We start from the raw sequence: 15,964 nt of genomic DNA on the forward strand, positions 1-15,964 counted from the left end.
AGAGAGAGAGAGAGAGAGAGAGAGAGATAGAGAGATAGATAATTACTCTGGCCTGGTCTGAACCAGGCAGGGCTTCAGAGGCCCCAGGAAGGGAGAGAACAGAGGTTAATTAAGGCTTCTAACCACAAGGCCTCCTCCAAGATGAGGAGAAAAGCCAAGGAAAGAGAGTTGGCCTTTTCACTTACCCAAGTTCAAAGGGGAAAAAACCTATTCACAGGAAGTTACCATCATATTTTAAAGACAGTTCTTCGCATCACTTCCTGTGTCTTCCTTCCAGTTTTACGTGGACCAATGGCAGCTTTAACTTTGCTTCGGGAGCAGTCATTTGTTTTTGATTTGTCTCTTACTAGCACACATGGGTTAATCCCATCTTCATACTATTTCCAATACCTTCTTTCTCTTATTTCCAATTTATACTATATATAGTTTGTACATTTGTACATAGCTGTTTGCATATTAGCCTGTGAGGTCTTTGAGAATAGGGACTTGTTTTTATCTTTCTTTGTATCCTCAGTATCTAACACAATGCTTGAATCATAGTGGACAACAAAATTTTTATTGACTTGATTCACATATTGTGAGAACACGACTCTGTAAGGCCACACAGCCTTAGAGGAGACCCCATCCCTAGTTAGCAGCAGAATTTCATCTTTTATCAGTACTAACACTCTGCCCTCAAGGGTGAGGATTCTTCAGAGAAATAAAAGACATTGAAGCTCTGCTGTTCCAAAATTATGAGTCAACATGGCTACATGGTTTTCCTATATGTGTGCTTCACTACAATTAAGTACAAGCTCACTCTTCCTGCTCCTACCCTAAGAACTGTGTGTTTTGGGGGAAGAATTTACTATTCCATGTGAGTTAATATCTTTTTTAAATACCTTAGTTGAATCAACTGACTGATTGTTAATGGGAAGTACACCAATGTGGGCTTCTGAGTTCCAGAGTTAGGAGTAAGTCACCCTCAGGATTCTTGGAGTTTGTGTCTTATAAACATGGATTTCTCAGTTGCTTTTTTTTTCAGTGTTATAGTTCTTTTCTGTAGTATGTAGGCTAGTTGACAGTTATAGGCAATTTGAGCACTGCCTTTTCTTTTCAGTCCTTTTGATTAGTTTTGCAAGTTTTTAGGTGATATTCTTACCTACTCTTGTTAGAAATAATTTATTTTTAAAGCAGAGACTGGAATTCTGGGTTAGTCAAAGTATAATCCAAAGCTGCATGCCTGGAGCTTTTTGACTAAAAAAAAAAATCTACCTTCACAGTCATGAAGTATTAGTCAAAAGTTACAAAGTTGGGGGGGGCAGCTGGGTAGCTCAGTGGATTGAGAGTCAGGCCTAGAGACCGGAGGTCCTAGGTTCAAATCCTGCCTCAGACACTTCCCAGCTGTGTGACCCTGGGCAAGTCACTTGACACCCCCATTGCCTACCCTTACCACTCTTCCACCTAGGAGCCAATACACAGAAGTTAAAGGTTTAAAAAAAAAAGTTACAAAGTTGGGTGATTTTGCAGTGGGAATGATCTTACTAATCCAAAGTCTTAGAATCACACACAGATTATACATAAATATGTATATGTGTATACATACACGTGTATATATGTGCATATATATATACACATAAATTAATAAGGATACAGGCTACGTTTAACTCTAAAGTGACTAGAAAATTCATTCAACCCCACCCAACATATTGGCAGATAACTCTTAATGGGTCTTAGTTACCATTTAAACATAATGTAGTACTTATTGTTAATAAGGTGTATGATTCCATTATTATATTTTAACTATTCTAATTTTTTATATGCTTTAAGAGAAACATTTATTTTTTAGAGAAAAGACTGCTGAGTAAGACACATGCTTACTAGCTAAGGAATTATAGGCTTAATTCCCATAGAATTTCAGCTAAGAAAAATATATAGACATTTAAAAAGCTAATTGTTGTGAGGCAGGTACAAATTGGGAGGACCTGGGATCATATATGGCTGCAGACACTATGTGATCCTGGGCAAGTCACTTAACCCCAATTGCCTAGCCTTCTCTTCTCCCTTGGAATCAATACTTAGTTTCAAAAGGTAAGAGTTTAAAAACAAAACAAATTATTTCTAAGAAAAATATTTTTAGTAGTTCATGAGAAAAAAAACAATTATTTATATCTTAAATCTTCTACTAGTTACCTAAACTTCTTAGAAGTTTTTCCTTCCTTTCCCCTTCAGATAGAACTTTTTAGTAAAATAAAGCTTAATTTTTTGGATTTTAATGTTCACCATATTAAAGGATCCTTGCATTTACTATATTTAAAACTTAATATCTCTGGTAATGTGTTGTATGGACTATAGACTTCTAGGTCAGAACTGAGAGGTATGCATTTGTTATTTATGTATTGCTCTTTCTCCACCTTTTTCATTTCTTTTATTTATAATTAAGGAGAGGTATGGCAATAGTTCGTGATATATGTAGGCCCAGGACTCTAGGACACAAACAGGGAGTCTTAACAATCCACCTAGCCATATCATATTTCTCTCACAATTTTCATCTACATTTGATTATTAATGATTTGAAAAAGTATGAGCTACTTTCTTCATAGCTTCTGATATCATGGCACACTGTCTTCTACATACTAACTTTTCAAGAAATAGAAAAGGTTAAGGAACAAGAGAAGAAATTATGTGGGGAGAGAGAACAGGAAGAAAAACTGGAAAATTATAAAGAACCTTGTTTTCTATTTATTTTTTTTGTTATTTATTTTTTCCTATTTCTTGTCATTATAGCTTTTAATTTTAGAACAGCTTTAGCAAGAGTAGTATTTGCCAAAGCTGTGTGCAAGATAGCCTAAAGAGATGAAAGATCTTAAATCAAGAATTCATCTTTAAGGATCAGTAACCTCTTTATTTTACTGAAGAAACTGAGCCTGAGAGAGGTAGAATAATTTGCTTCCTGAATCATAGCTAATTAGAAACAGAGTCTAGATAATAACTCAGGACTTTGTACTCACAATCTCTTATTTACTTTATACTTTAACTTTATATCATGTGGCTTCATCATTACTTTATACTTTGCTTCTGGAACTAAGTTTTTTTTTAATCCAAAATTTAAGCACCAAAAGGAAAATTTTTAGAATTTCCATATAACGAATTTGCCCAATTACTTTCAAAGTTGTCCTGACTGTTACACTTGTTACTTTTCATTTGCTCTCTTCTGTACATTTCCTTTAAATGCTTTAATGACTTTTTTTTTTTGAGGGGGCACATTATTACTTATCTATCCTACCCAGATTTCCTACTCCCACTTCAAAAAAATGAGAAACCTTTGTAATAAAAAAATATAGTCACATAAAATTAATCCATAGTTAGTTATGTTTGAAAAGTCTCCCTTTGCATTTTGAATACATCACCTCTGTCAGTAGATATGTAACTTGCTTCATTATTGTTCAACCTTTGAAGTTGTGTTATGAGTATTCTTTAAATTATTCAACATTCTTAAGTCTTAAAAAATCTTTTTTTGGACATTTCTTATTGTATTATTTGTTCACTTTATTCTCCATTGGTTCTTACAAGTCTTCCCAGATTTTCTGAAAATATACCTTTTAAATTTCTTATGGCACAATAATCTATTACATCCACATGCCACAATTTGTTTATCCATTTCTCAATTGATGGCAACCTTCTTTAGTTTTAATTTCTTTGCTATAACAAAAAAAATCTGCTATAAATAGTTTCATACAAGTAAATTCTTTTACTTTCTCATTGATCTTTTTGGCGATATAGAGTATACCGGTAAAAGGATATGCACGGCTTAGACAGTTTGGGAACAGTGTCAAATTGCTTTACAGAAAGGCTGTACCAGTTTATAACTTTGTCAGCAAGTGTCCTATTTATTCTCCATCTCTTTTCTTTGCCACTTTTTTCTATTGTCATTTTTACCAATCTCATAAGTGGGAGACAAAAACCTCCAAGCAGTTGTAATTTGCATTTCTCTTGTTAATTGTTATTATTTGAAGCATCTTTTCATATGTATGTTAATCTCTTGGATTTCTCTTTGAAAACTCCCTGTTTCATATATTTAGACCATTTATCTATTGGGGAATGACATTCAAATTAATTCTTTATTCAGCTTAAGTAACAGACATTTATCAGAGAAATTTGCTGCAAAGACTTTTCCCAATTAATTTTTTCCCTTCTTATTTTCCCTTTATTGGCTTTGCTGCTTCAAAATTTTTTCAGTTTTATGTAAGAAAAATTACTCATTTTGTCTTCTGTCAACCTCTATTTCATTTTAACATAAATCCTTCTATCTTTAATTGCTAGAGATAGTTTAATTGATCCTTTATTTTTTGTATGCTGACATTTTATGTATAGATAGCTAATTGGAGATTATATTGGCATATAGCATAAGATATTGGTCTGTACTTAATTTCATTTAATTGGTTTCCAAATTTCAAGAAGTTTTTGCTGAACAGTGAGTCCTAGTAACTGTGGTTTTTGGCTTTATTGAACACTATTCATTTGCTTTCTAGTTGATCTGTTCCATTGATCAACTCTATTTTTAACCAGTACCAAATAGTTTTGATGATTATTACTTTGTAGTATTGTCAATATCTTCATTTTCATTACATTGGTATGTACAAACAATAAATAATCTATTGTATCCAGCTTTTCTAAAATTGTCTTTTGTTCCCTAACTCCTTCCTTGTTTTATCTTTTTGTTACATTTGTTTAGGTGGTATCTTTGTCAATGCAAATTGATTCACTTTTCCTTTAAGTAGTTAAATGCTATACTATTTGGTCATATTAATTTATTGTCTGTGATACCTTTACAGTTTTGCTGTTATCAAATCTTTTAATCAAATATTTTTACTGTTGCCTTGTGTTGTGAGATTAACAATTAGTATTCTTACTTTTTGAAATTTTTCTTTAAACATAATAGGTTTAATTCTGGTTTCTTAATATCTGTGGGAATATTTCTATTTTAAGTTTCTTATAAACAGTTGCTGGATTATGCATTTTGATTTGTTCAACTTTTCTCCTTCCTCTACTGATGAGTTCATGTTCATAGTTATAATTGTTAATAGTGTGTTTACTTTTTATACTTCTCTCTTATTTTTACCTTTCTGAGCCCTCATGAATCACTAATATTCTATAGTTAATCTGTACTGCTTCTATTTCACTACTTTTTTGTTATTTTTGCTTTCTTTTAATCCTCACTTTATACAATTAGTTTTCGCATGTGTGTGTGCGCGCACATGTGTGTGTTCAGTTCTTCTTTATCTTGTTCTCTCACTATGATTATTTGAGATTAAATTTTATGCCTTCTCCCCTTCATTTTTCTTCTTTTAAGATAATCAAAAGGCTCAAATTTACTTTATTGTAAAACTTTTCTGATTCTGAGGAGAAGCTTGTTTCTTTTATAATATGAATAATTCAACACTGTCTCTTCAAATGTATCTTATAGAGTTTCTAGTCAACTCTGGTCTTGCCATCCGGAATGCTTGAAATCCTCTATTTCATTAGAAGTATTTTTTCTCCCTTATAGCATTATACTCAGTTTTGATTAATTGATTGATCACAGTTAATGTTATGTCAGGATTTTTCCCTCTAAGAATTAAGCAAAGTCAAGAAATCTAGTTCTCCCAAGAAAAAATACTATAACATCAAAGTAAATATTGATTTTTAAAGTCCTCATTAAATTATTTTAAAGAAATTAAATGTATTGTAATATTTTATTTGGTCAAAAACAGATATTTCTACTCATTATTCATATACAACCACACCTACAAAGTATATGCCCCCAGATTATCAGTTATTAATAGAAAAGAGGGATAAATTCTTTAACTTTGGGTAGCACAGTATTAACAGATTGTAACTTTTAAAAGGTGAGTCAGTTTTTCATGTTTATTTGTGTATCTTCTTTAGAAGCCCAGATTAAAATGTACTTTTGTCCTAAGTGAAAACTCAAAATACTTTTAATTTTCATTTAAGAAGAAAACGAATGGAAATTATGTAATTTTTGTTAAAACTTATATCTTGAATCTATCCAGTATGTTTCAGAAATCTGTTTTCTTTTTTCAAAAGTTAGATCCCCAAGGTTTGGTCTTTGAATTGATAAAATATGGTTAAAGTAGCGAATACATATGAAAAATTATCACTCATCCAAGATTTTTCCAACAATAGTTAATTGAAAGGAAGTAGCTGAAAAAAGAATAGACAGTATTTAGAAATTATTTTATGTATATCATTATAGGTATAGTGTATGGTTTTAAAATTTTTTAACCTTCTCATTTCCCACATATTCCTTCTCATTTATTTGGTTTTTATTTTTTAAATTGTAGTGACAAGTTTACACATTTGCTTTCTCTCATATAAAAAACTTGAACAATTTTAAATGACAATTTAAGAAACTATGGAGAGCATATCAGCATATAGTTACTCTTTAAGAAAAAAAAAACATATATATATGTTTAATATTGCTTTCTATTTCATTCCAGGTGTAGATATACCAGAGATCAATGAAGAACAAAGCAAAATATATAATAACGCCTTGATATGCTGGCATCATCCTGAAAAGAAGATTAAAGCTGATAGTTATATTCTTGAATATCGAAAGATTAGTAGAGAAGAAGAAATGTTAACCTGGAGTGAGACAGAGGTTTATAGTACCAGTAAAGTAATTTCTGACCTTGAGAGTAACAGTAGCTATGCCTTCAGAGTGAGAGGATATAAAGGTTCTGTCTGTAGTCCTTGCAGCAGAGAAGTGATTCTCCATACTCCTCCAGCTTCAGGTATTATGAAGTTTCAATCAAAGTAACAGAAATGAAAAAGGGTCTTGATAAATAATCTAATAATCACACACATTCTAGTGTGGTGATATCTATAATTTTTTTGATAGTAGACTAACCTAACTAAAGTTTATAAAATAGCCCAAGGTCTAAGTCTATCAACAACAACAGAAATCCATCTGGAATTGAGGAATGAAACTAGATTTTTGAAAATAGCTATTCACTTAGATTGGAAAGACATAGATCCTTTCTTAAATGAATTTTTAATTCTTAAAAGTACTCTCATTCTGTGATTTATGAATAAACTTAAAGAAAGTTATTTAACTTTATTATCAGAATTACCACTTGGGTATCTGAATGATAATTTCTCACTTTATTCATGTATGTAATGTCTTAAAGTAAACTTGTATCTGATTCTGATTTGCATATCCTTTTATAGATATGTACTTTACTAAAAAATTAAAAATATTTTGGTTTTCTTGGAGATTGAAAAGATATAGTAATAGGAAAGGAACAAGCATTTATTTACTGTGTGCCAGGTACTAACCTAAGTGCCTTATAAATATAATCTCATTTGATCCTCACTAGCACCTTGTAAAGAAGTGCTATTATTAGATTTTGGACATACTGGCCATCATCTTGTTTTGAAGGTAATTATAAAGCTGTGAATGGAAGTTGCTCAAAGTCTCTTCATAAATGAAATTAGTTAACAAATGAAATTTGGTTTCATTCAGTCAGCTCTTCTGTTTTTTAGATACTTAGGATAACACATAAACTTTCCTCTTTTTTTGGCATTTTTTTAGGGATAATTATTGTCTTTTAAAAAACATTTTGAATTGTCATCTGAAGTGGTTTAAGGTACTAACCTTCATTATGGTATTGTGTTGCTGGTGTACAAAGAAGTTTTAAAACTTAATTTTGTGCTTTATTAGATGGCTACAGATTTTAAACAGCAATGTTTATTTTACTCAAATTGATATATTACAATTTTAAAATGTTAATAAGCTCCAAGCTAATTTTAGTTGTTTATTTTTAAGTTTTTAGTTTTCTCTTTGATGAAAAATGTGGATATAACAATGAACATCTGTTGTTGAATCTGAAGAGAGACCGTGTGGACAGTAGAGCTGGATTTTCTCTTCTGCTTGCTGCTGAGCGTGTCCACGTGGGTTGTTACACAAGCTTAGATTATATCATTGGAGACACAGGAATCACCAAAGGAAAACACTTTTGGGCCTTACGTGTAGAACCATATTCATACATGGTTAAAGTAGGAGTTGCTTCCAATGATAAACTACAAGAATGGCTCCACAATCCTCGTGATATAAGTAGCCCAAGGTAGATTGTTCTATATTCTCCTAAAACTTGGTTACTTTGGGTCAATTTAGGCTTAATGCAGTTTGTGGTAGGTCTTAAAAATGGGTTAATATTCAATAGCTTCATTTATAAAGCTTATAAATGTTACTTATTGGATGAGATACTCTATTTGTCTTAACTCACTTCAGGACACCTGAGTGGTACAGTGAGTACAGGGCCTGGAGTCAGGAAGACTTATCTTCTTGATTGCAAATCTGGCTTCAGAAACCTAATAGCTCAGTTAGAATTAAAATAAATATATAATAATAACTTTAAAATATTATGTTTTTTATAAGATTTGTTAATAATCACTAGAAATAAAGGAAAAAATAGTTAACAAAATAAAACCATATGCCATGGCTAATCTACGTGTTCAAACAGCCCGCTCCACCAAGCTGCCATAGGAAGGAAAGAAAGCTAGCCACTCCAGACCCCTCAATTTTATTCCCCTGTCTACGTCAGTACATAACAACAGGAAGCCAGTGGGCTCTTGGGAAATGTAGTTCAAAGGCCCAAAATTTCCAATAACACATTCCCCTGAGATCTGAGGAAGACTGGTCTCTTCTATGGATCTTGTAAACATAACCAACTTTTAAATTACAGTAATTTGGGGGTTAAAAAAAGAGGACAAACCAATGATCCAATGATTGCTACGCACATTAACAGAAATCCAATTAGGAGGCAGTCCCCTTCGGAATAAGACTGTATATTCAAAACAAATGCATTCAACCCCCACAGTTCAATTCACTGCACTCCAAAATTCATTCTGGATCTTCTTGATACAGTGTAGGGTTTCTACAGGCATCTTCATGGTACCTTCTCCAAACAGTTCACTTTCTGGATTTGGAGAGGTAGCAAGTTTCTTATCCTAAAATTACTCTCAAAAGAATTTAAACTTTGCGATATAAGATAAATAATACATTCCCCCAAGGAGAATAATAACACATTTCCCCCTGAGGAGGATAGTGACAAATAAAGGAATCACTCAGGGATGCATGGCTAAGTTATGAGGTATATGAATCAATTGGCAAAAGAAATAAAAAAACATCAAAAAATCCAAATAAAAAGAAAGAATAACTTGTGGATGAAATATAAAATTTCAAAGTCTTCCGTGTAAAAAAATCTAAGTAAAGCATAAGTAAAGTATAGCAGGTTCTTGAATCAGGACCCAGTTAAAGTGATTTAGGTAATTATGTACTTACCCAATCAGTAGCCAGGACTACAGAAAATTTGCCACACTATGAGAGACAGAAAAGGGACTAGATTATAAGAGCCAGAATGGTAGCCAAAGTGAGATTCTTGATGGGGTTTAGGGAAGTCTGGCCTCTGACATATGTCAAAACAGCTGCAAACTCGAACCCCAAATAAGTTCAAATCCTCTTGTCTTGGCTCAAAATTACATCAGTCCCACTGGGATTGGTTTGGTCTCTTTGACCTTGTGCCTTGTGCTTGATTGGCACTATGCAGGTTAGCTTTGTGTTTCTTTGGCACTGTGGAATAGCTCTTTTTATATTCCTTCCTCTAGAATCATACAGAATTCTTAAGCAAAGTTCCATAATTATTTTAAAACAATCAGTGACATTTTATAGTTTAAAGCTTTTGGATATGCATTAATATTATAACAAATGTATTTATATTAAATGTTATTACTGCAAAATATAATGTGTTCAAGTACAAAAATGAGAGAAAAAAGAAACTCAAATACTGTATTACACATACAAGGGAAAAAATAATAAAAAGAGTTTTAAAAATCAAAAATATATAGCTTAGAATCAGTGACACACTGTGTCAGCCAAGGAGAGTTAGAATACAAAAATTTCTCACCAAAAAATGAGATCCATTTCTTTTAAACTTGGCCATTATCTACTTTGTGAGTGCCAATGATTTTTACAAAATAGCAGATTTATAAAAACAGTAATATAATAGATAATGCACATACAAAGAAAGTACCCAAATCCCCCAAATTATAATAAAACAGCTCCAAACCTCAGGGCAAGTCATTTTACTCTGTTTGCCTGAGATTTTTAATCTATAAAATGAGCTGGAAAAAACTATAAGGTACTGGGCAAGTCAACTTAATCTTGTTTGCCTCTGTTTCTTCATCTGAAAAATGAGCTGGAGAAGTAAATAGCAAACCATTCCAGTATCTTTGCCAAGAAAACCCCAGTTGAAGGACAGCCACATATGGACTCAGGAGAACCTGGGTTCAGTTATGGGTTTAGACACTTTCTCAGGTATGTGACCCTGAGCAAGCCATTTAACTCTCATTGCCTAGCTGTTGCTTCTCTTCTGTCTTGGAATTGATTTTTAGAACATAAGGTAAGAGTTATTTTTAAAAAAAGAAAAGAAAACCCTAATTGGGGTCATGAAGAATCAGATGTGGCTGAATAACAAATTGCCTTAAGTTAAGTGACTGATTATAGTCATTTGTACTTTTCTGGTGGCAGATACAACTTTTTAAAAAACTTTCTTTAATACTATCAGACATAAATGGACATTAAATCAACTAAATTTCCTTAGAAAGAGAGTGACCACTGTCATTTACTAATTTGTAATATATGAGGATTAGTGGAATTAGCTTTGACACATAGCCCATGTGCACTGTATAGGCCCAACTCCAAAACAAGGGAATCCCAATCTGGCTCTGGAGATTCCAAAAAGGTTGCTGATTTTTCTGCATTAAAAATTCCATGCCCAAGAGTTTACCTTAGCTTATTAATATAAATAGAATCCTATTATCTATTCTTCTATTCCTCAAAAGAAATAGATAGCAATGATTTTTATGCTTTTCAATGAAAGATAGTAATATCTTTGATCTATAATTCTGTAAAATATAATACATATTTCTTGGTAAAATGGAGGACGAATTATGACAGGAATAAGTGAGATAAGAATCTAGTGCTAAAAGAGATATGTTTAAAACATAAAAGGAACAGAGGTAGAGATGCTAGATAGTAACAGAAAAACAGGTGACTTTTGAACACTATTGCAATATTTCTTTTGTTTCAAATGGTTTTCTCATTGGGTGTCTTAAGTATGTTTTATTTGAGAGAAGGCTAAACTCAAAAGATCCGAGTTCAGATCCCAACTAGGACGGTTATTAGCTAGGCAAATCAGGAGTTGTTATGATTAAAGTATTTTGTAAACATTAAAGCATTATATAAATATAAGCTATTATTACTTGTTTTAAGCCACTATTTTTTTATATTGATCTCTTTTTTCAGTGCCCATTTAAAAATTCTAAATGTTTAGTTGTACTTCACTACAGAGGTTAATTTAGACTAGTATATGCCATTTGATTGTATACATATACCAAGTCTTATGGTATAGATAAAATTGTTTGTTATAATTTGTGTATTACAGTTATTCTCTTATTTTAGATATGAGCAAGATAGCGGTCATGACAGTGGAAGTGAAGATACCTGCTTTGACTCATCACAGCCCTTTACATTAGTTACTGTCGGTATGAAGAAATTTTTTGTCCCCAAGTCACCTACTTCTTCCAATGAGCCAGAAAATAGAGTTCTTCCCATGCCAGCATGTATAGGAATTTTCCTAGACTATGATAAAGGCAAAGTTGGGTTCTATGATGCAGATCACATGAAATGCCTTTATGAACGCCAAGTAGACTGTTCAGGTACAATGTATCCAGCATTTGCATTAATGGGAAGTGGCGGAATTCAGCTTGAAGAACCCATCACAGCAAAGTATCTGGAATACCAAGATAACCTGTAGTACAACGATCTACCGATGCTGCTTAGGATGAGAAATGTGAGCAAAAGGATGCCTTAGCATTAACAGTCATAACTAATTACATATCTCCTAAGTGCTTTTGCCATTCTTGTTTTGTGTGTATGTGTATTTTCCTTAAAACACAGAAAACCAAAATAGTTTTTTCTTCCATCTTAATTATTCAGCATTTCTTTGTGATGGAGTTAAGGGCATTTTTTTCCTCAAATTACTACTGAACTAGTTGGTTAGCAACAAATTTTCTTTGATGAGTATCTTCGTGAGTTGGAAATATGTAATTTATCAACTAGCAACTTTCATCTTTATTTTTTTATACAAAAGAGATCCCATTTTATGGAATACTTATGTTTGCTTTTCATATTTTAAATCATGTCTATGTCCTAAGAAAGATTATTTTAAAAAATAATTTATGAAGTGAATGAGTGTTCAAAGGTGTTTCTTGTATTTGTCTTTAATAGGAAAATAAAATTTGTAGACAAATAATGGACAAGGAGAATAAAAATGATGGTAACATACAGAAATGGGAGAGAATGTATTTTAAAATATATTCTAAACTACTATTAATATATGATGATAGTACTTGTTAAACATGTTTTCTATTCCTAATTTTTTTTGAAAACCAAATCCTCCATGTTACATATAAAATAGTAATATTTTAAAGATTTATTTTTCCCTTCTAGAAATAGAAATTGTCTTTTCCTAAACACCCCACTTATGGAAATGTAACAAATTTGGTTTCTTATTGGACATATTGAAATTAATTTGTAGATGAATATTTTTTAGTCTGTGTAATCCTTCACAACAATTTTAAATAGTTCTAATTTATGTTCTCATTTAGGCAGACACTATAAACTTGAGGGAATGAGCTGAACTTGCTTTTAATATGATATTTAAATGAGATATTTACTTTTTGCCCTTATGATATTTTGATTATTTAATTTTATTTAGTATGCCTAATCAGTTTTTACTGGTTTGCAGGTTTGAAAGATTCCTGCACAGGTATTTTTATGAGTTTATCTTTTAAAGAATTAAAAATAATCTAAAACATGAAATAATAGCTGATGATAATTGGCATTTTCTGTGTGTTACTTACTTGATGTGAATAATAAACCTTTTGCAAAGTAAGCAAGTAGAAGCAAATGTTTGGAATTACAACTGAAGTAGAGCATATTTACTATATTGATGCACTTTTGTTAATGGTTAGAGGAAATTAATTGTAAATGGAACATTTAGACTGCAATGCCATTGTATGCCTGAGCTTCATTTTCATTTTTAAAGGATGTGGCTACATGGTTATATAGGAAGAAATTGAGATATAGGAACTGATCTTTTGATTTCATTAATGTAGGGAACCCCTAGCTAATAGAATTCCCTTGACTAATGTAAGTGGGCACCTTCCCTGCAACTTTACTGTCTTAAGACTTGAGTTGATTATCTACAGCTCTGGGAAGTTAAGTAACTTGCCCATGGTCACACAGTCAGAGAGTCAGGAAGTGAATCCAGATTTTTCTGATTTCAAGGACTGGCTCTTTATCCACTATGCCATGCTACCTATCATTTTTATTATCTAGTTGCTATACTGTTGCTTCTTTAAGATTAGGCAATTATGGATACTAAAGTCTTGTCCCTTTATTGGATGGATGACATTATAATGCTTTTTGGCTCAATAATGGAATACTCAAGATTATTATTTTTTCAAGTTTTAAACTGAAAAAGCAAATTAACATGTTTTTACAAATACAATTCATCGTTCAATTGGAGGACACTGTAACCCAGAAGAAATTCAGTATTCAGTAACATTTCCTTACTTTACCTAATAATAGCACTTTATGTTATAACTTAGGCTAAATTTTAAAATGTATGGTGTTATGTGGATTGTTGTACAATAAAATTGCTAAACTGTTATGTGTTGATGATTACAGATTGAATCTCTCAAACCTTTGTATGAGTGTAAAATCATGTAGATGTTCTTAAACTTAAAACTTTTGACCAAAGCAGGAAGGTTTTATTTGAAATTTTATACAGCTATAAATAACTGTTTGATTTTTAGGAAAAAAATAAAGATGAGAAGCACCAAAGTTTCTTTATTCACAAATTTGAATTCTAAGCATTTTAAAAAGTTACTTTGAAAGTTTCACATTGGACTGAAATAACTCTTCATCGAACATTATCTTCCAAATACATTAAACTAATCATGAAAGGAAATTCCACAAATGTGTGTGAATTAGTAGTATAAATCTATCACTGAGTCTTCACAAAATGGTTTTTGGGATATACTCTAGAGCAGTGATGGTAAACCAACCAAAAATGTAAGGGGGGAAAAATGGTTTTTTGGGGTTCAGTATATTAAAAGATGGTCGCCAGAGGCTTGAACTATTCAATTAAGAATAATCTCAAGTCAAAATTGACTTTTATGGAAGTTTATTTACAATTAAGGAGAGAGAAAATAAGGAAATGAGAATCTAACCCAGTAGGTAATTATTACGATCCTCTAATTAATCTAGGTAGATCTTAACCCTCAGCCGAGAGTTAGAGCAAAACTTTTGGCACAGATGCCAAAGATGGCATGCAGAGTGCTCTCCGTGGGCACTTGACTGTCCTACCCTTCATCCCCCAGAGTTAATTATTGGAAAGGCAGAGGGACTCGGTGGAGCTGCTCCCCTCCCCATTTCCACTGTGCCTCCCTGCCCCTCTGCCCAGCAGCCCAATGGAAGTGCAGAAGGGGCAAGGTAGGCAGCTCACAGGCTGCAGAGCTGGAGGGGAGAGGAGTACTTGGACCACTCGCCTCCCCCTCTCAACACTCACTGAGGACAGTCCTCACTTTACCCACCCCACTCCCTAGCAGCCCAATGGAGTGCTTCCTCCATCCTCTGTGTGGAGTAAAGTGGGAGCAGGAATGGTACCTGTCTCTAAAAGGTTTGCCATCATGGCTCTCGAGCACATGATGAGGTCATTTATTAAATGCTTACTGTGTGTCAGACACTTGGAGCAGAGATTCTTAACCTTTTCATGCGTCATTTTGTCATTGAAGGAAATGCTAAATTTCAATTAAGTTAGTGAAAATAAAGATATTAATGTTTCTCCAATCAAAGTTTATGACCTTAGAAATCTATCATAGAGGTTAGTAGACTCCAGATTAAGAAATCCCTTGTACTTACTTTGATATGGATACTTCTAATGTTATAGGAAATTAAAACATATATTTTCTTTGAAGACCTGTTCATGAGAGCAAGAATTGCTATCTAGTTCGTCCTGAGAGGCAGAAGGAATAGTAGAAAGAACATTGCACTGGGCATCAGGATTCCTGAATTCTCTATTTCTACCACTAACTTATTAGTGATCTTGGGCAAGGTACGAACTTTGGACTGTTTTCGGATGTATAAAAATAAGGGGGGTGGATTAGGTGATTGTTTTTAATTTAAAATTTTTCTTTTCCATTAGTTGTAAAAATAATTTAAATAGTTTAAAAAAATTTTGAGTTCCAAATTGCTTCCTTCACACTGAGAAGGTAAGCAGTTTGATATAGGCTACATATGTGAAGTGATGTAAGACATTGCTGTTGAAAGACATGTTGTGAAAGAAAACACAGACTAAAAAAAAAGCAAGAAGATAAAGCTTAAAAAAGTATGCTTTGATCTGCATCCAGATTCCGTCAGTTCCGTCTCTGGAAGGAGATAGCATTTTTCATCAAAAGTTCTTCAGAATTGTCTTGGATCTTTGTATTGCTAGGAACAGTTCATCATTATACTTATTACTGTTACTGTGTATACTGTTCTTTTGTACTGCTAACCTTACTTTACATTAGCTAATGTAAATTCCTCCAGGCTTCTCTGAAAGTATTCTGTCTTTAATTCAAAAAAAATTTTTCCATTCTTTTTTAAAATTATGATTTCTAAATTCTCTTCCTCTCTCCCCTCCCCATCCTTGTGAAGGCAAACAATTTGATATAGGTTATACATGCAGTCATGCAAAACATATTTTTACATTAGACATGTGAAAAAAAGCAAAAAAGAAAAAGGTTTTTAAAAATAAGCTTTAATCAGGATTCAGACTTCATCAGTTGTTTCTCTAGAGGTGGATAGCATTTTTCA

At 32.5% G+C, this 15,964-nt stretch overlaps 1 protein-coding gene across 1 annotated transcript in view; it reads left to right on the forward strand.

Moving 5' to 3' along the window:
* Positions 1-11,858, forward strand: part of TRIM36 (tripartite motif containing 36) — a 52,327-nt gene extending 40,469 nt beyond the window's left edge. Inside the window, exons 4-7 of the mRNA XM_044680109.1 lie at positions 6,067-6,079; positions 6,480-6,773; positions 7,808-8,105; positions 11,504-11,858. Coding sequence (XP_044536044.1) covers positions 6,067-6,079; positions 6,480-6,773; positions 7,808-8,105; positions 11,504-11,858 — 960 coding nt within the window. The remainder of the gene's footprint in view (positions 1-6,066; positions 6,080-6,479; positions 6,774-7,807; positions 8,106-11,503) is intronic.
* The last annotated feature ends 4,106 nt before the right edge of the window (positions 11,859-15,964 follow it).

Source organism: Gracilinanus agilis, chromosome 1 (assembly GCF_016433145.1).
Source record: "Gracilinanus agilis isolate LMUSP501 chromosome 1, AgileGrace, whole genome shotgun sequence".
Classification (NCBI taxonomy): Eukaryota; Metazoa; Chordata; class Mammalia; order Didelphimorphia; family Didelphidae; genus Gracilinanus; species Gracilinanus agilis.